The sequence below is a fragment of the Zootermopsis nevadensis genome, unplaced genomic scaffold, assembly GCF_977971745.1.
Source record: "Zootermopsis nevadensis isolate Lab colony 2312 unplaced genomic scaffold, Znev_1.0 Znev_ptg000019l, whole genome shotgun sequence".
NCBI lineage: Eukaryota > Metazoa > Arthropoda > Insecta > Blattodea > Termopsidae > Zootermopsis > Zootermopsis nevadensis.
The window spans coordinates 7356891-7381869 of record NW_028259151.1 but is presented as its reverse complement, the minus strand read 5'-3'; the positions used below and the strand labels follow the sequence as shown (position 1 = coordinate 7381869).

The 24979-nt window shown below is 35.0% G+C and overlaps 2 protein-coding genes and 2 long non-coding RNA genes across 10 annotated transcripts; 2 read left to right on the top strand and 2 right to left on the bottom strand.

Moving 5' to 3' along the window:
• Positions 1-1602: 1602 nt before the first annotated feature.
• On the bottom strand, positions 1603-5286 carry LOC110837132 (uncharacterized). Of its 3 annotated transcripts, none has more exons than XR_015535874.1 (2): positions 5051-5286; positions 1603-3641 (listed from the first exon to the last, which is right to left on the bottom strand). It is a non-coding gene; the product is annotated as an uncharacterized LOC110837132 (long non-coding RNA). The 3 variants fall into 3 exon arrangements; XR_015535873.1 differs by lacking the exon at positions 5051-5286 and adding an exon at positions 4886-5044; XR_015535875.1 differs by lacking the exon at positions 5051-5286 and adding an exon at positions 4809-4885.
• A 101-nt stretch (positions 5287-5387) lies between these two features.
• On the top strand, positions 5388-6612 carry l(1)G0004 (RNA-binding protein pno1). 2 transcript variants are annotated; one of them, XM_022078975.2, is made up of 2 exons: positions 5388-5497; positions 5616-6612. In XM_022078975.2, the coding sequence occupies exon 2, from the start codon at positions 5638-5640 to the stop codon at positions 6349-6351; it is 714 nt and encodes a 237-aa protein (XP_021934667.1). In that variant the 5' UTR covers positions 5388-5497; positions 5616-5637; the 3' UTR covers positions 6352-6612. The 2 variants fall into 2 exon arrangements, with proteins under 2 accessions (XP_021934667.1, XP_021934666.1); XM_022078974.2 differs by having other exon boundaries at positions 5417-5538.
• A 2744-nt stretch (positions 6613-9356) lies between these two features.
• Positions 9357-20554, top strand: LOC110837127 (uncharacterized). Of its 4 annotated transcripts, none has more exons than XM_022078967.2 (4): positions 9357-9648; positions 9815-9988; positions 10938-11966; positions 12243-20554. In XM_022078967.2, the coding sequence occupies exons 3-4, from the start codon at positions 10972-10974 to the stop codon at positions 13438-13440; spliced, it is 2193 nt and encodes a 730-aa protein (XP_021934659.1). In that variant the 5' UTR covers positions 9357-9648; positions 9815-9988; positions 10938-10971; the 3' UTR covers positions 13441-20554. The 4 variants fall into 4 exon arrangements, with proteins under 4 accessions (XP_021934659.1, XP_021934655.1, XP_021934658.1 ...); XM_022078963.2 differs by having other exon boundaries at positions 9357-9720; XM_022078966.2 differs by lacking the exons at positions 9357-9648; positions 9815-9988 and adding an exon at positions 10005-10230.
• On the bottom strand, positions 17504-19425 carry LOC147873382 (uncharacterized). The gene is made up of 2 exons (XR_015535872.1): positions 19304-19425; positions 17504-19054 (listed from the first exon to the last, which is right to left on the bottom strand). It is a non-coding gene; the product is annotated as an uncharacterized LOC147873382 (long non-coding RNA).
• Positions 20555-24979: the final 4425 nt, after the last annotated feature.

Sequence of the window (24979 nt, the reverse complement as noted above, 5' to 3'; positions counted from 1 at the left end):
TTGATACTACTTATTTCTTATAATATGGGAATAAAAATCTGTGAGATAACTTTGATCCACCTTGTTTTATCACACATATAATACAGAAAATTTAAAGTTGAATAAAGTTCCCCTCCATATAAAATAAATATTTTATATGGTTGAAGAAAACTAAAATCACATAAATATATTAAAAACTAATGAGCTTTGCTGTCACATGCTTTCCAGTTTCCTTTACATAATTCAGATCATACTTTTGGACATTTCTTTAAAAAGAAAAGGTCATAAAAATTAAATAAATTAACCCCATCTTACAACATGTCTAAAACACACAAAGTAAAACATCCTAGAGAAGAGTTATAACAGAAGATACAGATATAGATTTCCATGTGTGCAAACTGCTTGAGAAATGTAATTTCAGTAAAAAGACTGGAAGTAGTGATATCTCAGATACCTTCCCACTCTTACTGACACTTATCCAAAACTTAATGAAACAGTAAAGGAATAATGTGATTATTTTTAAAGATTGTACATTGTACAAAGAAGAAATATTTATTATTTTACTGTTTGACATTAAAGAACTAAAAAAATTCGTTCCACACCTTATAAACAATATGATGCCGACAACCAAATTTCTCAAGAAAGAACTTTTCTTCTCAAATTCAGATGTAAATTTGATTCAGAGCCATGTTTTCTTAACTGAGATCCCTCTGGGCAGATACTTGGTAGTATAATAAAACAGATCACAGTCATTTCCTTCCACATAATTTTTAATAGGCTATTCATAATCAACATGTCATTTGACACTTTATAAACTCTGCAGTTCAAAAGGATAATCATATAAACCAAGAACCAATTGCATGTAAATTTTCACAAAATATGATTTTGTTTATGATCATATTATATTCCAGTTTAACAGTCACTCTATGTGTCAGGTACACTGCAATTAGCCAACTATATAGGGCACTGCTTCCTTTAAAACAGACAATCACTCAGCTGAACAAGAAATTCACTGTACTTTGTGGAACCCAAGATGCATTACAGTGTCCACAGGAATCTGTTCCTGCATCCTACCTTAGTTAAATTCAACTTATATCCTCAGCTTCGATTTCTTTATTCCAATTTAATGTCAGTCTCCCATTTATCAATATGTCTTCCAAGTAGTGTCTTCCTCTCTCTCAGACACAAATATTCACCTTAGCATTTTATTTTCATACAACTTCAAACTGACAACAGGCTAAAACAGTTTTGATTGTACATTTGTTATATGGATTTCATTCTTGGCAATGTTTAACATGTTGAAAAGACATCTAAATAATAGTCAGTGAGTTAAATCAGTCTGTACCATTCAGCCACACAGCAAACACCTTGTGTATTGAGGGTTGTATGGTTGCAGCAGAAAAAATACCAAATGTCCAGAGACAAAAAGCACCAAAATGTGATAAAACTAATCAGTATTAAGTATTGTCAGTATGCCATTAGTTTTCCATACTGCTTCAGGCCAACAGAGCATAATAAATGTTTCTGTTACTAAATACTGAACTTTTGGAAGTACTTGAGCTCAAATCCAGAAAGGTTATGGGACTGATAGAATGTAAATACTGAAATTAATACAGTTTCACCCAGGTTTCATAATTTTTTATTTATACACATATACACTTTCAACAATTGAAAAGTTATACAGCCTACATACCCTCACTTTATATACTAACAAATTGTGGTGTCACTCCTACATATGAGAACCATTTTGAAGATCTCTCAATGATACATGAAAGTCCCATTGCAACACACCACGCTCATATTTTCAACGAACTGAAAATGACATACTGCTTGTTTATTAAGAAACCACAGGATGTGGTTCAGTATCCTTTATATGATTCATACATCTGATAACACAATCCAGCAACTAAGAAGTATGAAGTTGCATGGTTAACTGTGAAAATGCCTTTCAGTTCAGAGTCAATTTCATGTGTGCATTCTGAAGTTTTTAGTGAATAGATTACTTCTAGATTATAATCAACTGGAGTGGCTGATCAGGATACTATAACTGATACACGAAAAGTTGACATAATGTGTTAAAATTAAGATATATTAGCCATTTACAATATTGTAAATTAATTCTGTGGCAGTTCTGATACATATCACTTAATTCTGTCACAATGAGCACATGGAAGAACAATTTACAAAAGACAGGAAAAATCCTTTTTTGCTTCACAATACTTGTGGGAATTGCATTGTTTTTATGGTGCTTTATACGATGTCCAGATAATCTCTCAAAACTGTATGGTCACACAGAAGTTAACTACAAGTATGTTATGTACTTCTTGAGTGCGTTTGCTTTGTGGGTGTTGTTACTGGCTTGCAGTTGCTGTTTGTGGCATGACAATGCAGTGTTTATTTGGTGTAACTGGTACCAGAGGAATCATCAACAAAATGATAGCCCTACTGAAGACAACAAGAAAGATAAAGGGAATTGTAAAGAACATCATAAGACAGAAAAACAAGAGGTTTCACCAAATACAACTGTTATAACAGTGACTTACACAGATTAAAGGCAACTTGAGTCTAGTGTACATTGCAAAGTGGTTAATGTGAATCAATGAACACAAATCTTTCATATTTCTACATGAATACTGCAACAGTTTTTAATGTCTCTTGGCTAAAAGGCCTCTTCTTCATAGGTCACAGTTTTAGGTCTAAAATCATGTGACTGGGTAAAGTAACTAGAATAATTTCCTAATACTTCAAATGGCACAATGGCCTGACAATGCTGTACTCCGAGATGTATGTTACGTTTGTCACCTTGCTTTGGGTGCTATGTAAAACTGCCTGACCCACCATTATCATGTTGGAGACTGATTCCAGTGCAGTTTACAATTCTCTGATAAAAGGGAGTGGCACAACTCAGAACATATAAATTCCTATGGAAATATGTATTTAATTTTTACACAAAGACATGATCTTTGCCTCTGCTGCATCCAAGGTAGTAAGTGCTTAAATAAGTACTACACCATGCAAGCATTATAAACTTCAGCATTAGATGGAGGTTAATTGTTAGCTTCACACTTCAGCTGCTTTACTCCTGAGGAAAGAAACCCCTGGAGCCCATTTGACAGGAGGATCAGTAAACTCAAAAGCCAGTCTGGTCATTGTGTCAAAGAAATTGAACTGTGGTCACAAAGTCCACAGCCTAGTCACTATACTGAGCTATCACAGCTACTGATATGGTGGCTGTTGTCTGCAGAAAACCCGGATTGCACTCCCTTTCACAAAGTACTATCCCTCAGACCAATGAGCTTGATTTAGGATATAACTGAAGTCCTGAAGCTATAAAATCTTCAGTCACTGCTACATAAAATATTAAGCCAGGCAGCAGTCACTTGAGTGATGTGCTGTGAGAGATGTGGCAAATTATTAATTTGTGTTGTCTTTCATCAATGACAACTACAAATCAACTGTGAACCAAATCAAACTAAAAATACAAATATCTGCATGATAAAATATTATATTCAGTAATGAAACTATCAATTCCAGATGAAAGTACCTCAATATCCATCATTTTGACACAAGCATTCTAAGAAGTGATATGCCCATGTTGTGAGCAAACACAACAGTTGCAAATGCTCTGGTCTGCCTGGTAATATGCTGCCAGACCAATAAATCTGAAGGAATATGAGCAAAACATTTTACTATATAACATAACAGCAGCATATTATTATTATTATCATCATCATCATCATAATCATAATCATAATCATCAAATAACTTAGCACTGTGGTGTGATTGTTTTGGATTTTATAAAATTGTTCCATGGATTACAAAATCAGATGTTTAATGGAGACATAGTTAATGGATTATTTTTGGCAATAATATTTTTCTTTCTATAAGGTGTTCTATGTTGATGGTAATGTAACTCAGAGTGGTGAAGCATTAATTGTGATTTCCCAGTCTGTTTTTTGGTGTAAAGTGCAGATTAAATTTAGGATTTATCAATAAATCTGTGTGGATGCAAGTAAGAATTCATGATGGTTCTAACCTACATATTAATAACCATTATTTTCTGCCTCACACTAAAGTTGATATTTTGCAGAGTTAGAAATAAGCAAATAATGACTTCATATCAGTTTGTCATATACAAAATTAATCTACTTTAACCATTTAGAAAATATTTTGAATATTCAAAATTTTCATGTTATCTTGACTAGTAACTTTAATATTTCCAAAATGGTTTATCTATAATGTCATTATCCTAAACAGAAAGGAGACATGTTATGTATGATTTGCTTTCACAGCGACTAAACACAATAAAATCTCAGGCAATCAGCTACATCAAATGGTTACATGAAGATACCAATGTTTTGGGAACCACCCACCTGGTGTCATAACCCTGATGATGGGGACAGAGATGAGAAAACTGAATGAACATCTAATAATGTGATGATGGAATGACAGAAATGAGACAGGGAATCAGGAATCTTGGTTTTTGGGCTTCATTAGGTTAGGTTTGTGCTGGGCTTAAGTTTCTGGTTTTTCATTATATTAGGCTGGTCATTCATTATGGGTTTAATACTGCACCTAAATTTTTATTAGGTGACACTTGGTTAGTACATTATTCAGGATTTTAGTATGGTATTTGAATATGGTTTTAGTACACCACTTTGGTTGTTATTAGGTTAGGTTTGCTTAGTACTTTTAGTGTTAGTATATATAGCAATATGAGGTCATACTAATACGCTGGTAATCCGATATACAACAAGGAACTATAATTAGCAAGTATTTCTGACATTCCAATGCAAGGAAAGGAATCTCCGATGGCGTCGAATCTGTACCTCTGCCTGAATTTTTAATCTGGCCGATGAAAACCAATACAAGTATGAAATGATGTATATTAAAATCATACACATACCGGTAATATTTTCACCGAAAAAAACAAGTTATACCAGCGTGAAATTACTGTAGGCAACTTAACGTACAAGTCGGTGTCACAGATAACCTGGCCAATACAGTTGAAATGGTATGGAACTTTAAATTTATTAAAAGGCTTAAGAGTATTGAATACCATATAAATTACCTAATCGGCTCCAACCAGAAGATATGATTCAACTCTAAATTGATGTAAGAACATAATAAAACGACACAAGTATTGAAAAATATGGAATGCTGTAAAATGACGAGTAAAGGAAGCAAGAATCGAACTATAAATTTAGAGACATGACATGGACAACCTAAAACTTTCCTGGCGAACCTGATTAAAATGATCTACTCGGGCTATCAGCCGAGTCAATTGGTAACAATTCGTTGCCGTTTCAGGAATAATCTGACAACTGAGGAACAAGAAATTTTGAGGAAGCTAAAAATAGGAAAAGTCTGGGATTGAATCTATAGCCGCGGACTAATCGCTGACATACAATTTTCGTCGCTTGATCTCTAAGTTTTGGTATATTTGTATTTCTGCCGTTAGCCAGCCTGATTAAATGCGTTACGGCTTAGATATGGCGGCATAGAGATTTGCACACGTGTATGTGAGAGACCATAATTTATTTAACTTCTATCAACACTGTGAGTATTTTATATATATTCTAAGTGACACATAACTTACATCATATTACGATGTTAATATAATTCGTTTTTAACAGGCCTGAAGGTGTCTGAATAAGCATGGCACAAGAAAAGGAGAATTTGGACGCTTTCGTCACAGTTGTGACGAAAAGGGGTCGCAAACGCCGTGCCCAAGACGAAAACCATATGGATGTTGATAGAGGCATTGAAGGCAGACGTCGACCTCAGCATACCCCGGCTAAGAAGGGAAGACTACGAAATGGAGAACGCGCGGAAATCAGGAAAATTGCAGTACCAGCTCATCGTTACACGCCTCTCAAAGAAAACTGGATGAAGATATTTGGTCCCATAGTTGAACACTTACATCTTCAGATCCGTTTCAACCTTAAAACCCGTAATGTTGAGATTCGAACTTGTGATGAAACACAAGATATTAGCAACCTTCAGAGAGCTGCAGACTTTGTTAAGGCATTTGTGTATGGTTTTGAAGTAGATGATGCATTAGCTTTGGTCCGACTTGATGATCTGTTTATTGAAACATTTGAGATAAAAGATGTAAAGCCACTGAAAGGAGATCATATGTCACGAGCAATTGGTAGGTTGGCTGGGAAGGGAGGTAGAACAAAATTTACAATTGAAAATGTTACCAAAACTCGAATTGTACTTGCAGATTCAAGAATACATATCTTAGGCTCCTTTCTAAACATTCAGCTAGCAAGAAGGGCAATATGTAATCTTATTCTAGGTAGCCCTCCATCCAAAGTGTATGGGCAGTTACGTACAATTGCTAGTCGAAGATCAGGAAGATTATAACTGTTAACTAAATTAGGAAATTGCAGCACTATGTACATTGATAATGTGGTACAAAATAAAGTCCCACCGATAACATCAATTGTACTGTAGACATGCTTATTTATTAGCTTTGTTTTTGTAAAAAGTAACAGCATGCATATATATTGGTTTGTTTTTCGAAACAATGTTAATGGGATGCAATTGCAATGGATGCAGTTAAATCATTGTATTGTGAATCATGATTAACCAAATGTGATTGCAGTAAAATACATGTTAAATCATTGTCTGATTCTGTTTAGAATTATGTTAGTGATGTGCACCCTTGTTCCCCAAAAAGTGTCCGTGAATGACGTATATTTCCAGTGTACATTTTTGCGAGGTCCTAAACAGAAAAAGAATTCCTGGAAGTATAAACCTTAGTCAACATGTAATTTGTATAACTGTTAATAAAGCTTTTTTTTGTGGGTTAACAAAAGAATATTTTATTAGTGTTTACATATAGCAAATTTTGACATATAATAATTGTGTAAATTATTTTAAAAGTAGAGTAGGCCACAAATCAGTAGTCTTTGTTTTCTATACCGTTGCTGTTCTCTGCATATGTGAAAAATTGTATTAGTTTTCCAAACATTCACCACACACATGTCCACATGGACTGCCCAAATTACAATTTATTTACACATTCCTGAAACCACTGAACCTTTATATCTGAAGTCAGATGTGTGCAGATTTTGTCCTGTTGAGATAAACCATTTGAGCAATGAATATCTTCTGTTACAGTGTTAATACCATTCATATGTATGACTCTGAAAGTCACATATTCTCTATGATAATCATAAGACACTGCATAAACTATCCATATCCCAGTAGTAACAAAAGGAGTGGTGTAGGAGAGTAAATCATGAGAGTCAGGACTGACTTAAAAATCATATCTATCAATCAAATCTGCCCCCTGTTAAAGAAAGGAAAAGGAAAATTTTCCATCTATTGAAGTTCTAGTCTGTGCTTGTAGGATGTAATTCAGTTCATTCCATACTAGATCGTCTCTGGTACTTGATGAGAACTCTTTCCCTTTTGGGTATTTTTCAATTTAGGGAGCAAAAGAAGTCTGTAGGATCTAAATATTGAGGATGAAATGGCAGGGAAATATTATGTTTTATCTTGGTGGAACATCTATGTACAATGTTTTGTAGATTTTTATCATGAGTGGTTGTCAGCCATCTGCACAATCCCCCAAGTTGGAAGATCACCACTTGTTGGCTTCATGACTGCGTGTTCAATATATTAAAAGCTAACCTCCATATATGAAAGTCATCTCTATGAGTAAACACATGCTGTGTACACTTGGGTAAGTTTTAACTTCTCTGTCAACTTTGCTAAGTATATCTTACTTTTTGGATGTAAAACTATTTTTGTTTAATGCACAGTGAAATACAGATTCCAAGGAAAGTCAGCCACACATACAAAATGTGTACAAATATGCATGTCTAGTCAAACCCAGAACAAGTACCACTTGCTATATGTGTAAAGAAACTGGAACAAGAAATGGCTGACCATATAACAGTGGTTTTCAGTATGTCATACAGCCAAACACAATAAGCCATTTATTGTAATGGAAGAGCTGTTAAAATATGTGACAATCAGTGTAAAAGAATCTGTAAATTTCATTACTGAATAAAGGAAGCTGAAGTAAAGAGCTCCAAATTCTACAGTCTTAACTGATGGTTCTACTGATAAGTAATGCTAGTAAACTTGTACAAGAGAATACAGTGCTACAACCCAGAAAACAGCCATTTTATGATTTTTTAAATTATGTCTTGCAATGGATATCTCCATCTTAACTTTAAAATATCTTTGTTGTTTCTTTGCAGTATCATACTAATTTCCATGACCAGTTCATATTTTTTGTAATTTAAAAGTAATGATTTTATCGAAATATTTTAGCAATGAAAGAGTGGAAAAAGGAACAAAAATATTAATTAAAATTAAAGCTTCTTATAATCAAAACTAATTTCATGGTGCAGGATATATAACTCAGCCAGCTCAATTCAGTCCACACTCATTCAGCTCTATAGAAGAATGTACTTCATTTTAAACTTACTAAATACTGTAAATGTTTATGTAAACAGATGTAATAATAATGCCATTATAATTTTGTTTTAGTATTTTATTGTATAAGTGTTCATATTCATGCTATAACATATTCCACATCCTTCACTTGTACTATTAAGTATCTATGGACTGTAAATAAATTCTGCCTCTATTTGTCTCTTACACTTATTTTCTTGTACATTCAAGTTGAGACAGTCTTACAAAATTTACAGAGTACATGACTACTGTCTTACATGTGTACTACATTTACTCCTATCTCAGCCTCAATTGAATCACTCTTACAATATAAACCAGGATGATCCCTTTTCGCATTTCTTTCCATTCACTTGTTACCACAACTCTCTTATGCTCAAGTATTCTCCCCAGCACTTTTTTACCATCCTAACTCCTCTCTAGAACCTAAAATATTAAATTATACATAACTGTAATTGTTCCTGTTTTATATTTGTGTGTAATTTGTTCTTGCTCTGGTGGAAGAAAGGAAGTTATGGCTGTGTTAGTGAAATGCTGGGAAGAATACTTGAGATGAAGCAACATATGACTGGAAAGAATTGCATACAAGGAGTTTTATGATTTATATTGCAATAAAATGGCCGAGATGGCAATATACGAAGCAAACATGGAAGACAGTAGTTCTCACAAAACTGTATGTCAACCTCAGGGTAAAACTTAGAGGACCTCGCTTCATATCCTTCGCAACGTTACGCAATCAAAACTTGTCTACAGTTCATTTTCAGAACTGCACATATTCGTAACGTCTGAATCCCATTTACCTGCAAATTGTCCTTTTATGGCCACTGAGCTTTCTTACTTCGTTCTACTTGCACATATGATTCTCATGTTGGTAAGCTGTACATCTGTGATTCTATGCGCAGGTGTTTAATGAAGGTAATCAGTGATTTGGGAAGTGGTCCGCTTTCGTTTGATGTTGGCACAAATTGTGCATAGCGCAGAGAGTTTATTCTCTAGTAAACTTTTAGGTTATACAAGAATAAAATCAAATATATATGTTTAATCACTAGTTCTTGTTACGAAAAGTGATTAAATTAACGTAACGACAAATTTTCATCGTCGTTCTTCAAAAAAAATAAAGTGGATATATAACAACCGTTTCGGACAATATCCGTAGTTCTTATAACTTCAAAGGAAAATACCCGACACAGACACAATAATGGCTGTGGAGTAGTAGTATGTTTACGAATTGTGGTAATTTGAAAATGATTTTTAAAACATTGGCCCGTCTCAAATGAAATAAATATTACCAATGTGTCGGTGCAGGTCTGTTTTGATGAGAATGACAATTTGCAACTTCCTTACTTCATGTTCCCGGATTGTGTCTAATGTAATGAAAATTCTTCTGGTTTAATTCTAGAAAACAACATTGTAATAAGCCCCTGTTACTATGGGATGACATTATGGTGCGCTGCAAGAAAATTGTTCGGGAGGTGTGGGGCGGGAATAGTCTTGTGGACTCTGTGCATTCTATAGAGATTCTTGCGAACGTATTGCAGAATGCCAAAGTTTCCTTTTCATCAGGAAGAGGATTGTAAGTATACATGAAACAGTTCATCCTGAACAGCAGGGGGATTTAGTTATCAGCATGTAAAATATAAATATACTAGCTACTGAACATAATTAAGCTGCGTAACATTGGCAGCAGTGCACTTACTGAGTTTGCCAGGTCTGCTATCATTATTAAAATGCTCTTAATTGCTGTTATACAACAATTCAGACTTTTAAAAATAACCAGTGCAACTTACAGATTTTCTCAGTTTGTAGAAGATGCAGGTGATAATTCTGTAGCATGATCCTCTCCCAAATGTCAATGACTTTCAGGGTGGTATGTTATTCTGTAATGTTGACACTACCTTCATATGTAGCTATTCTTGTTATGTTTTCCAAGTTCCTCTTACACTGTGCTGCATCCTTTATTTACCTTGCAAGAGTAACAAATTTGTCACTATGATGTTGATGTATGGTGCCAGTACTAGAGCATCTGAAATGCACCAAGTATCATTGTTCCTAATTTTTAATATCTTGATGTCACTGATCATTTGGCAGTTGGCTGTAGTTTGGGAAATTTCACACATGCAATCCATATATGAGTGATTTATAACTGTGGCACTTGGACCTTTCTTTAGAAGATACATAAGAAAGGGAAAGTAGCAGTGTGACCTTGTCTTAAGTTCAAAGTAAAATATGCCTGTGTAGTTGATTATTCAGTTGATTTTGGTTTTAGTCTGCAATCCCGTTTTATTAAACTTCCTGATTTTCACATTTATAATATACAGTTATGGTTCCAATATCAGTCTTTAAAAGTATGTACATATCTGTTTTGTTTCTTGGTTAACAGTTTTTATTCTTGGTGTAATAAGAATTTTACTAATAGAAGTTTCTGTTCCTTATTGCGGGAGAAGAGAAAAACTATTATTTTTTGTTCAGGAAAGAGACATTTGTCTCTGCATTATGTTGTATTTTCCTATTTCTTTTTTCAGGTGAGTCAGAAATGAAATTCTCAACAGTTAATGTATGTCAGCATCAACAGAAGTTCAAGTTCTTAACCAAATCACCAGCATGACTCATGAGGATTTAATTATCAAGACTGAACAAAGGGAAATGAGTGATTACTCTTCTAGTGATAACAGTAGAAGTGTAGGGATTGACACATATGATTTAGACTCCTATATCAAGGAAAAAACAAAGAGTATTAATTTTTCAAACAGGAGTATAGCAACAGATACAAGTGACTTGGAGGCTCACTATGAATTTTATAAGCAAGAGTGTGTGAAACAGACTAAAACTGTTTCGACAGACACTAGGGATCTTGACTACCTCAAACGAGTGACATCTACCTCCGCAGCATCAGTTGATACAAATGATTTACAAACCTATGTTGACACACATTTTGTAAATATACCCTGTCATAATGGGATTTGTAAAACAGAAACAGATTTGGACTGTGATGATGAAAGTATCCCAAGAGGTACTCAGAAAATCTCAAATTCTAGAAATGCTGCCCACCTTGCTTCCAAATCAAGTAACAATCGTTACAGCCAGAGGGCATACAGGAATAAATCTAAAGTTGGGAACAGAAAATCGGTAGTGAAAGCCACTTCGAACATTGAAGATGATTCTAGTGATGATAAGCTTGATGATGGTCTGTATATAGATGATAATTCTGAATCAAGTGAAAATGAAGACAGCTGTGAAGCAAGAACAAAGGAAATTAAGATAGAAGAAAATAATGAGCCTGCAAAGAGAAAAGTTGGTAGGCCTAAGGGATCAGCAAAACGTGGTGTAATGTCAAGTGATTCAAGTGCCACAAAACGGTTTGAATGTGAAGTGTGCAAGGCTATGTTCACTCGCAAGCACAGCCTCATGGTACACCTGTGTATTCATAGTGGACTAAGGCCATTTACATGTTCAGGATGTGGCAAGGCATTCTCCACATCGAGCCAGGCCCAGAGACATGCTCGCATGCATGTGCAGACATCATCAGAGGAAACTGTAAAGGAAGAACCAGGGTATGTGAATTCTTCATATACAGTTTGCATGGTGGGAGGTCTTCACTTACAAAAATGCATATATAAAATCTGAGAACAATTATTTACACTATCAGGATAAATGCCTGAAGTAAATAACACAAGGGTATATAATAAAACTGTAGTTTTTGTTAAATAGTTAGAAGCTATTTGTAAGAATTATGTGTGTAGCATTGCAATGTTAGTTGAGAAATTCTGTGATTTTGAACTATATGTCTCAGATTTCTGCTAATGTTTGTAAAATTTAAATTATTACAGATCTGATACTATAGCAACTCTGAACGAGAGCAAGGGTGACGATGAAGAAGCTGACGTTACAACTGATGAATTCACGGGCGATTCTAGCTATCACTGTGTGCTCTGTGACATGAACTTTGATTGTAAACAGTCTTACACACAACATAAACGAGCAGCTCATGGTTTGGCAAACCGACCACCTCGAGAATGCCTGACTTGTGGCAAAATTTTTACATGTGCCAGTGCCCTAAAATGTCATGAAACTGTTCACACTGGTGCAAGAGATTTTGCTTGTGTGACATGTGGAAAAGCTTTCCCAACTAAGACTTGTCTGAAAGCACATGAAGCAACCCACACTGGTCTGAAACGATTTGTGTGCCAAACATGTGGGAAGGCATTTGCCAAGAAGGACAGTCTTAAAGTTCATAACCGTAAACATACAAATGAGCGTCCATTTAGCTGTGATCTGTGTGGACGTTCATTTGACAGGGCTTTCACTTTGAAGAACCATCGACTTACACACACTGGAGAGAAAACACATATGTGTGCTGTATGTGGCAAAGCATTTTCTACTCGTGGTGCACTGAGCACTCACGAACGTATTCGTCATAATACAGACCCTGATAAACCAAAGGTTTACAAAAGGCGAGCACGTGATTTTGAACCAAGTGTTTGTGATCAGTGTGGAAAAGTGTATTCTAATCGTGGTAATTTGAGGATCCATAAAGCCAGTGCCCATTCGACAGAAAAACCTTTCCTATGCACAGCCTGTGGCCGAAGCTTCGCAAAGAAATATACCCTCCAGTGCCATGCCAGGAAACACTCCAATGAGCGCCCCTTCCCATGTGATCAGTGTAACCAGTCTTTTTACCGTAAATCAACTCTAAAAACCCATAAACTTCGCCATACAGGTGCACGACCTTATGTATGCCCACTGAACTGTGGTAAAGCTTTCACACAAAGTTCAAGCCTCTCATATCATGTTCGTCATCATGACAGACCACCAAGGGCTACAAATGGAAAGAAACGCAGGAGGAGGAAACCCAAATCAGGAATTGAGCCTTCTCCCTTAACAGTAGCTCCACTGGCTTTAGTGGGTCCTGTACTTCAGCCACAGGAACCTCTCCCACCCCCTCCCCCTTTAACATTCAGTGCTGCAAGCTATCAGCCAAATGGAGCACCACCATGTGGCAACACACAGTCTCTGGCTCAACTCTGATTGGTCAATTGTTACAGCCATGAATGACAAAAATATTGGTAATTAAGGAATTACTGTGCATATGATTTATGTGTTCCTTCAAGAGATCTTTTATGTCATGTGACATGTTACAGCATTCACATTAGCCTCCAAAGTTAAGCAGATTTGTTATACTGGTATATTTTTTTATAATTTTATTGTATAATGTTACACAACTGATATATACTACTTCAAAGTATGATTGAATCTGCATTATTTTAGTCTCTGTTTTAAATATGAATATAAATAAAGACAAGATTATTGTTTATTCCAATAATAACAACAACTCAGTCACTTGTTTCAAAACTTGATTCATATCTGTAAGTTTCTAAAAGGTCTATTTCACAATGTGTTTCAGATAAAAAATTACTTGTAAACTTAGCATGTTGATATATTTGGTAGAAAACATTAACATTTGTTTCACAAGGCTGCTCTGAAATAGTAGTAGTTTTGTGGTTTACTAGTTATTACTAAGGCTTGAGTTTGAACCAACAACTTAACAAAAGATAGATATAGTCTCTCCTGTTTGTTATACCATACAGATTAGATGTAATTTTCAGTCTTTAAATTGAGGTACTAAGAAGAGGTAAGCAGTTAGCTTTATGCTGTGACCATCTTTTCAGCAGTACCCCTTGAGAGAAGGCTGTGTTGACATGGTGAAGTAAGAGTCTGAACACTTCTGAACAGTCTAGGCTATAATTATTGCTGTAACTCATGAGCTAGGTGTCCAGAAAATTTCAAGTTGTAGGTGTAAATATGGCTAATATGAACAAATACTGTGTTTTTTTAATTGTGTATGTTGCTAACCTGAAACATATTTTTACCATTATCATTTGTATCCCACTGTTGCATCCTTTTTAGAAAGGATTTCTAATTCCCCTTTTACTGATAATTTGTAGTCAGTGAAGCAAAGAAAAGGCAAATGAAGTAACAATTTAAAATACTGTATGTAAATGCATTGTTCCTTAGAGTGCTATAAAACAAGCATAATTTATGAATCTTCATAAATAAATACTATTTATCTCTGGAAAGAAAACTTAAAACATGTTGTACAGCATTTCTGATGAATATTGAACTCACAAAATTCCATTCACATATTTATAAAAGAGTTGTATGCCTTGCATATTGTAATTTTTGAGACAATTTATGGTTCCACTATTATGCGTTCTTTTGCATGAAGTGCATAGCAAGACTGCATTATGGGTTGGTTGTGTGTGACCAGCCATCAGTATGTCCAGTCGATTCAACTTGAGAACCACTAAGTGGGTTTCGATAAAATTTGATGTGGAGGTTATGGTATTCTGTATGGCCTCAAAATTACACTTTTCATTAACCTACAAGTGGTGATGATAAAATGATGGATGAAGAAAGTCGTGAGGTAGACATTTAGGTTCTACAGTTTGGTGGCCAAAGTGGGAACTATCAATCAAGGCACATTTAATACCTCTAAATGCATGCTGAAAAGAAAGCATTATGATATTATGGAATATACTTTATGAGCTTGTTTTTAAATACAGATGGATTGGAATTGAATCACCTTCTAATCCATGCTGATGATAATTTATTGGGCAAAATCATAGATTCTCTATTAGGTTATAGTAAGCAGTAGGTCTAGAAATAAACAGAGAGGAAGAAACTAAGTACTGTGGCTACAAAAATTTTTGGCTGGTGAAATTTTCAAATGGAAGGCTAGGAGCAAGTCACTTCTCCATAGTATAATAATGTTTTGTCATCTGCCACCAAGAAGTACAGTCCATGTAAAGAAAATTAGACCTGATATATACATCCCGTAACAGGCGGTGACAATCTTTACAAGCAATGTTTTAAACAAAAAAGAACAGATTGTGATCATTATAGTCTCAACTAAAGATAACTAGTGCATTGGGAAACCATGGTCACCTCCTGCATGGAGAACATCTAACGCTGTGCTTCTCAGTCAAGACCGTCCTGTTATTTCTTGTCTTCTCCAACACAAAACGAAGCTCCATCACAATGTTTCTCAAACTAGTTCTACTGCCTTTGAAATAAATTCTGTCACTCAGTCTCAGAAATAGTTTAGAGATAGTTGCTGACATTTATGAATTAAGTGTTGAATGACACTTATCGGGAAACCTCTATGTCAGACACGTTTCATCACTTTGGATGTTTTACCAGGTAAAATGAATGAAGTTCCTTGGACTCATACTTTCTCTGGTCTCCTAAAATTCTTCTAATTGCCTTCCAGAAACTTAGTTTTCTCTTCCATGCTCTTCTGCAGTTTCAGCGGGTTTTCTGAAGGCACTTGTCCCTTTGCCTCCTGTGCTTCTTTCATCATAAATTTGTGAATATTCAGAACAGCTAACTGCATCCGCCCTCTTTTCATCAAGGAATCTGATTTTGAATGTATTGGTCTGTTTGTGTGGCACTGCTTTGTCAACAACTCTTTTTACCCTCACCAGTCTTCATCTGTACATCTGACAGGCATCGCACCTTGCTAGCCAGCCATTATATACAGATGTGAAGGTAATGCAGTTAAATGTGACAGCAACTAGCACCATCTTAGAGCACATTAAATGCTCTGTTTGCATTCAACATTTCAAGAATATTAGTATTCGTCACCACTGTTATTCTCACCAGGTGCTTTGTCTGTCAAATTCCAGCATGTAACTTGAAAAGTAAGGATTTACTGCCCAATGTTTATATGAAGTGACATCATTCCTTCTGGATGTAGATTTCACCACTAAAATCTGTATGTCTAACATCGAATCACTCTGTATAATATTCACTGGTGATAAATGGAATACATTAATATTACTGATATGTATGTTGTACATAGAAGAACTGTTCCCAACAGCTGAGTCAGCACTCACTAATATTTGCCAATCAAGTTAACAGTGGCAGGATGCTTATCCCAGAGATTCTTCCTGTAGTTTGAGATTATTGGTATCTTTACTTATTTGTATATATTTGCATTTTATTTAAAAATGGCGTATCAGACTATATAATGTAAACATACAGGATGCTTAGTGAATAATACACTTGAAAGCATACGGAAGAAGTGCTTGTGGCCTGATTTAAGGTATTATCATGGACTAAGGAATTGCTTGAGAAACCTCAGGATAGCTGTTCTCTTGGCTGAGATTTGAATGTAGAATCTCTCAAATATGAAGGAGGGGTGATAACCACTTGGCAACTTTGTTCAGTGGTAGTTTCACTGCCTCACGAATGTGGACTATGTTAGGCGATGACTTAATGATAAACATGATCTACCTTTCCATCAGTATTTGTTGGGCCTTATAATGCCTAATTTTCTGTCTTCTTTCTTTGTTTCATTTTCTATACTTCTTGAAAAGTGAAGTTTACTGATGAAGCATGTTAAGTGCTGTATACCTCTAGATTCCTATAAGGCCACATCAAAAGCAGACTAGAGATGAAACAAACTGGTAACCTGTTGTACTGTGTTCTGGTGAGAGGGTGGTGTGGTGAGGTAAGGTTTTTGTGTTACTGATACCTAATGACATGAGAAAAGTTAAATGATTACAGTGCCTTGCCTTCTTGTGTATGCTTCCTCAGATTTTCATGGGACAGTATTTCTCGTGAATATGTCCCATCTATAAGGCATAATAATAATTATATTGTGTTCAGATGCATTTACATGCTTTATTATAAGAAAGAGTGAAATCTCTTCACTTTATTGTGGTGACTATAATAACTTGCATTACTGATATTAATTCTGTTCCCTGCAAGATTTATTATGTGAGCATTAATCACCATAAGCTTAGTATAAAAGTATGAGACTTTAAAATGCAAGAACAGTTACAATCTTCGAGACTTACATTCTTCATTTCATGTTTGGAACAATTTAATATGCCTCACAACCTGTTTTGTAGGAAACTTATGAATTTAATTAGTATATACCACAAATGTCCAGTCTTTGATAAAGTTCATTAAAAATCTGTAACTATGAGTATGGTGTGATTGAGACTTTCTACTGAATATAACTGGTTTTAAAAATATTTGGCTATGGAAATACCTCAGTATTTTAACAAGAACTGATCATTATGTATTGTGATTTTTGCTGTAACTGTATTTATATTTGTTTACACTAAACATAAAGCATATTGTGTAGTTTATAACATTTTGTGCAGAGAATGTTTTATAAGAAATACATTGAAATTCTTGGCTCAGAAACAAAAGCAAAATATAAAAATCTGCTAATTTAAAGGTATAGACTCTAATTTTGAAAATAAATTCTGAATTTAAGTCATGTGCCTTCCATTATAATACTTTCCAGAGCATTATTTTTATTTCTGTCCATCTATGGGGTTTCTTGAGCAGATTAAGCCTGACTGTTCCCTTGAGGCCACAATCTGCAAATTAAGACTAAAGTACTTCGGTCATATCATACGAGCCGATAACAGTCTAGAAAAATCGATAATGCCTGGAAAAGTGGAAGGTAGTAGGCATAGAGGAAGACCCAGGATGACATGGATTGAGGAATCAGGGAACTCTGTGGAAAGACCATGGAAGAACTGAGGACAGTTACTAGAGACAGAAGAGGATAGAGGGATTTTGTTCATAATGTCACTAGGGGTCGGCCCCGACTCGATGGTACCTGAACTGAATGGGGTTTCTACTTGATTTCTTGAAACATGACCCTAAAACAGACTTATGGAGACAAAATAAATGGGACCATTTTCTTATATAATCAGTGCTATTAAGCCAAAGAAAAGGCTCCACTGGCTTGACTATTAATTTGGCTATATCAAGATTCACTTCAGTGGTTTATTCATGACACAAAAATATTTTTAAACGTTTTATTGTAATTTCAGTGACTGAAAAAAGAGGAAATGTTTTGTTTTCTAAGTTCTCCAAAATACTTTTGATTGAAGTCTGTATGTTAAACTTCAGAATGTAATCAAAATCTGTTTTTTTTTGTACATTTTGCTTACATAACACACATATGATGCTAGCTTTATTTTCAACAGAACAATGCTCTGAACTACCATGTTACTGAAGCATTTGAACAATTTTATGCATAACATGAGCACATAATAATTTCTACAGCATGAATATGAATAATCGGTATTTCAGTATCAGTATTTTAGACAATTCTGATAACATTCATTCTCACACACACAAATTATTCATTATTGAAATTTGCAGACTGACTGAGCATCCTGACATGAATCTTTAGTTATAAGTAACTCATTCACCCACTCCATGAAGAAAAGTTGTTTTTGAGAAGCTAACAGTACACTCAGTGAGTTAATAAATTCTATGGCTGTTATGGTACCTGAAGGTTCATTACTATGTTCACAAGAGCCTGCAACAAATCTCTATTCCCAAGCCAGATGAATCCAATCCACACCCTTAAACCCAATTTCATTATCATCCTCTCATGTATACATAGGTATCCTGAGTGGTCTCAACCCATCAAGCCTTCTAGCAAAATTTTATCGGCATTTCTGTCATGCACACTACATGCCCTGTCCATATGTACAAGTTATGGAGCTCCTCATTATGCAATTTTCTCAACCCTCCTGCCACTTATTACTCTTTGGTCCAAATATTTTCCTAAGCACCCTGTTCTCAAAAACCTCAATGTGTGTTCTTCCTGTAATGCAAAAGGCCAAGTTTAACATCAATACAAAACAAAAGATAAAATTATAGTTTGCATATTTTAATCTTTACATGTTTGGTTAGCAAATGAGAAGATAGGATTCTGAACTGTGCAGGAGCAACCATTCCCAAAATTTAGTCTGCTTTAAATTACATATAATTTGGTCTTATTTTACCACATTCTGTTTGCAGATAAGTTCCATTAAAAGTCCAAAAATTATATCAGAAGATATTTTGTACTTACCACTTGCAAGTTTAAGACATGGTATGTGTAAATCAGCTAGAATCTGTCCTAACACTTCTTTGGGACACAGATGTGCCATCAGTAATGCTTTAATCATTGTAGAGACAGCTTCTTTGCTTGTGTTTCTGAGTCGTCACATTATTTTACTGTAACATACATAGTAATCTTAATTATAACCTTGAACTACAAATTTACGTGGTACATAATGCTGTGCATATTTGTGAAATTAAGTTACACAGGAAGTGGTACACAGACTTATCACACAGCAATAATATAAGATGAAAAATGACTGGTGAGAAAACAATGATAAGCTAATATAAAGAAGTGCTGCAATCCAGGGAATTCCAAGGCAGGCTTACAATTACTGAGCCACTGAGAAGTGAGGCGACTTCACAGTTTTATCTTTGGCATTTTCTAACACAGACAAACCCAAAGCAAATTTCACTTTGTAAGATTTATTTTCTATATATGATTTTACTATTAAAGAATTACTACATTTGAAAATTGTTAATCGAACAATTTTAAGTAGTTCCTCAGCTCCTTCTTAATTTGTAGAGTCCATTGCGGTTCTGTTACAGAAATCTGCATTGGTTGTTGTGAAATGTTTCTTGAACCACTTCTTAGTATGGAATTTTATTCTGAAATGAGGGTTTCAGTGTTTTTATATTAGCACAGAGAAAAAGAACTTGACTACAAGATGCAGTGGTGTATGTCACGTACGAGCATACAGCTTATTGCACAGTTCTTTGCCAATCTTGTTATAAGTACAATTACTTTATCTAGTTCCTGAATGATAAGAGGGTGTAAGTTGATGGTAAACATCCTTGTTATAATTTTAATAATTTGATGAAGATAGTGATCCTGTAAACTTGGAATTTAAAAATGATGTGCCATTTAAATTTCTTTACACTTTGTCGGTGTATTTCCTTTTACTTGGGAATAAAATATTGTGTTTAAACGTCACACGTCTCCATGAATAATGCGAAATGGGAAGCCTTCTCATACATGTAAGACCTACATACAGGAAATTAAAGAATCTGTAGGCCTATTACAAATACTTATATAGTATGTGGTTGGCTAGTTGTACTGAGATTATGTGTGTAGAATCCTGTACTAGTAACTTTATGTACTGTCCTATTAATAGCCATATGATATGTGAGAGTATTAATGTATAAACATATTTATAGGCATATGATTTTTTAAAACTCTTTTTAAGGAATGAAAAAATATAAAGATAATCGAAATATGAAATGCCATAATTGTTTATTAAATTCCTACGTCATCCTATATCATTCTGGGATAAGTGGATCATCAGTTCATAACTGCACAATTACTTATCTATGTTACTGAACTTGACATGAAATGTTGTACAGTAATTTCACAAACATTTTTACCTATAAAACTGGCAACAAACGTGGCATTAAATTTGGATGTACAGGGTGTATATAAATTATCTTAACGACTTTTACTGTGAATAAATCTTTATGAAAAGACATATACTCACTGTTTTAGGGACATCTGCGAGATAAAATTTCAAAGTTTGTTCTGAGCATTACACACATTCAACAAGGGCACCATTTGTCACACGTACAATGTCCAAACAATATTCAAGCTCCATCCATGTATGCTACAGCATGTCAACGCCAACTGTTACAGTAGCAGCTGTAATTCTGCCCACCAAATTGTTGATGTCGGCCACTTGTGTTCGATACACAGTCTGATACGTATCTTCAAAGGAAAAAATCACATGGTTTGATATCCCGTGATCTGGCCGGCGAATCCATCGGTTTGAGAAATGTTGATTAAGAGATGCAGGCACATTCAAGCTTCAGGGTCGTAGTGCGCCGTCTTGTTTAAGAACACGACAGGCTGCAGTACTTGTAACTGTGGATTGACAGTTTTCCATCATACCCAGGCAACTGCTGAATGTCAGTCACTTCGGCAAAGAAAAGGTCCGATTGAACGATCATGCAACATGCCACACCACACATTACCTGTGGTCCGTCTCTAACGTGCTCCACTGTATCATGAGGGTGGTCTGATACACAGATGAGTACATTGTTTACCTTCCTTGAAACACGGAATGTAGCCTCGTCAAAGAAAATTATTTTCCTCGCGGAATTCGTTGTCTTCGTTCAGTTTCTCAAGCATGGTCACTGCAAATTCCTTACGGGCTACCTTATCATCTGGCGAGGCAATTACGCCAGGCCCTACACCACTCGTAACTTGTAAGCATAAAGACATAAACGGACAAAGAACCTGCTTATCCTTTCGACATTTTCATCAGACACACGTGGGCGACCTGTACCTTCTTTATGCAAAATATTTCCAGGCCCCTTAAACTGTTTGTACCAGGCTAGAATCGATGGTAGAGTCTTCTGAAACGTCTTTGGACCATTGTATCCGATTTCGTTTTGATAAACCACTCCACACATTGTACCTTCTCCTGCGGGTTCATGGTGACCGACTTGATTCACAAAGACGGATGCAGTTCAGTGGAAAACAACGGACAGTACCATCTACCAGGAACTCGTTGAAACTTTCTTTCGCAGATGACGCTCAAACAGTGCGCTTCTTTCTTTTTATAAAGGCTTTTATTCACGAGGAAACCTGTAAAGATAATTTATATACACCCTGTATATTGTAAAGAAAGTTGTAGAGCATTCCTCTTAAAATATCAGTAACATCAGATATTCTGCCTTGTGTTACATTAAATAAACTAAGATAGGTTACCACCTACAAGACTAAATGGTGTCACAACCAAGAAGACAACAATCAACATCTTCACCACTGTGATAACATCAAATCTCAGAACAGGAATTAATTTTGTGGCCATTTGGTCAGCACTTTCATATGTAGGATTATGTACAGTATACTTGACAGAACTGTAGGGTCAGGACCCTTATCTCTATATGGAAATAGCATGATTTACATCACCTTCAGAGTGGCAAAATACATGCAATATGTATGATTGAGGCTTGCAACTTTCTTGCACACTACTTTCACAGGACAAGTCAGAAAACAAAAGACAAACATCCTTGCTCACATGAAAGTTTTCAATCCATGGTCTTGGTATGCAGATGGGTTTACAGTAATGACAGTGGAGTTCACATTAAAGATTCATGACAGCCACATTATTTTGTAATGTTCTGGCTTCATATTTCTGCTTCCTTGGATCCTGAGAATTTACTTTTAAGGCCAATACTGCAGTATTACTCACTCTTATGACACATTTTGCAACTAGGCTAGGAAGTGATACTCATACGTTAACTAAATGCAACTTGCGTGCATATTTATGCTTGACAGACTGTTAAATTCTTGTTTGTCTTTTAGGATGGTAATCTGTCTTCAATAGCAGTTGCATCAATAGGTCACATAAAATGATGGGTTACATTAGCATGTATAATAAACAGTTTCTCGGGTAACTTATAATTTGAAGATTTCTGTCTTCTGGGTTGTTGCGCTGTGTAGTCAGAAATCTTCATACTCACCGCTGTGAAAACCTCAAATCTTAAGTCGTTTTTTTTCTTTCACATACTGAAAGTTTTCATTTGGAAAGTGAAAGCTGCCACTGAATGAATGTCATAACATTAAAACGTTATATGGTAAAGTATGAAGTGTTTTGAAATGTTTTGTTTATTGAAAATTATTAGAAATAACATAACTTAAAAAGAAGTTTCAAGTAACTGAGTATTTTTGTTAAAGCACTTACATTAACAAAGCTTCAGTTCAATTATAGAGGAGCATAATTTCAATCCATAGGTCAGTGATCCGAGCTCTAATTTTCTTCATACTGATACAATTCCAATTATTTAACAGAGTAGCTCTGTTAGTAGATGGATTGATAGGGAAGAAGCACTCACAATTTTTTATGGGAAACACAACTGTTGAAACCAGAATAAATGGATGCCATCGCATCCTCAAACAGATTGTAACTGCAGCAATATTATATATTAGAAGATTTTTCTCAGGCACTTGAGCAAGTGTGACAAATTGTTACCTCCCAACAAACTAACATGTAGTCACTTTAGAAGTCACAGAACCTGAAGAGTCATATAATCATAAAATGAAATGCATCTTACTGAAAAAATAATGGAAAAGAAGAATGAATTGCCATTATCGTCATTCTCCATAGTTACTTGTCACCACTACTAGTATTATTGCTGTTGTGGTTGTTACTGTTACAATGGCGAATGATAACAGATTTATTTCTGATGCGGTAACCAAATTATGGGACAGTGTACAAATTTTTCAGTGAAGACTTATAAAAATGAACAAGAAACATTGATTATGGAATTTTAACAAACAAGCTTTAATCAGGTGCATATTTTGTGTAATGTTCCTTGTTCTGGCAAGCTGTTTATAAAACATTTTAATATAATTCACGTGTGTACTTGAGTACGTGGATGTTAGATTCTACCTTTGATGTGGACAGATTCAGTCTGCATTTTTAAGAAACAAGAGAGACAAAAGAAGACAAGGTGACCGATGTAGTGATGTCACCACCTGGATGCTCAACCAAGAGGCACTAATAACAATGTGACACTACTCTGAGGACACAAGATTCAAGCTAGTGGAACTGTGATACTCCACCACATTCTGCCATCAAGATAAAATTAGCACTGTATGAAACAAAAGTAATTAGCCACATGAAAATAAGCAGGTGAAAGAGTTTTTCTGTATGTATTTTCTGGGAAGTAATTCCAAAATGCACACAAGATGGACCTCAAATGCATGTAGATGGAACTATCAAGATAACTGTAGTGACACAAAATTTTAGATTTTAACTCTGGTTATGAGATGTAAACCAGTAACTTTATACGGGTAATTATATAATTTTACTACATACATCATCAATGAAACATTAAACAACAAAAGTTCCAAAACAGAACCTTGAAGAACACTATATAGCACAGTGAAAGGTGACAAATTCCAAAAACATTATACAGTCTATTAGTTAGTTAACTATAGAACGAAAAACTAAATCAAAATCAATACTTAGATAAAAACAGATGGAATGACATTGTCCTTGGGAACATATAATAGGAATGTTAAGATAAAAGATGAAATTTGTAGTAGTTTACGTAAATTTTGTAAAGTCATGCTGGAAAGAATTTTACTTGGGCTTAAAAGAATGGGAAATATGGTCATATATGATGAATTCAAATACTTCTGAAAAAGCAGTCTAAATGATAATAGGGCTATAATAAATCTCCACTGTCCTTTCTAAAAAAACAGTATAATGATTTTTTTTCATGCAACAGGGATTGTCTGTGTGGACATATTAAGGTTATAAAATAAGCTTAAGTAAAGGTGCAAATGTATCAGAGCAACCCTTTATAACAACATTAAGATTGCCATCCAATCTGACAAATAGCATGAAATTTGACGAATAACAACAAACACAGTAATAATTAGGGGGAGGAAAATTAAGACAGTTACAAAAATGACAATCACAACTGGAATAATAATTGTAACAATGGTAACATGGCAACAATAATAACAATTTTCTGGTTATAGTACTGATGATGATAATGATAGTTTAGAATAATAATGATAAGTTAGAAATTTCATGAATTTTCTTCATCAGACTTCTCTGATTGAATTCTGGAAATCCCCTTGCTCTATAAGGAGTTGCGTCTCATAGTATGAATACCACTAGCGTAATATAAAATT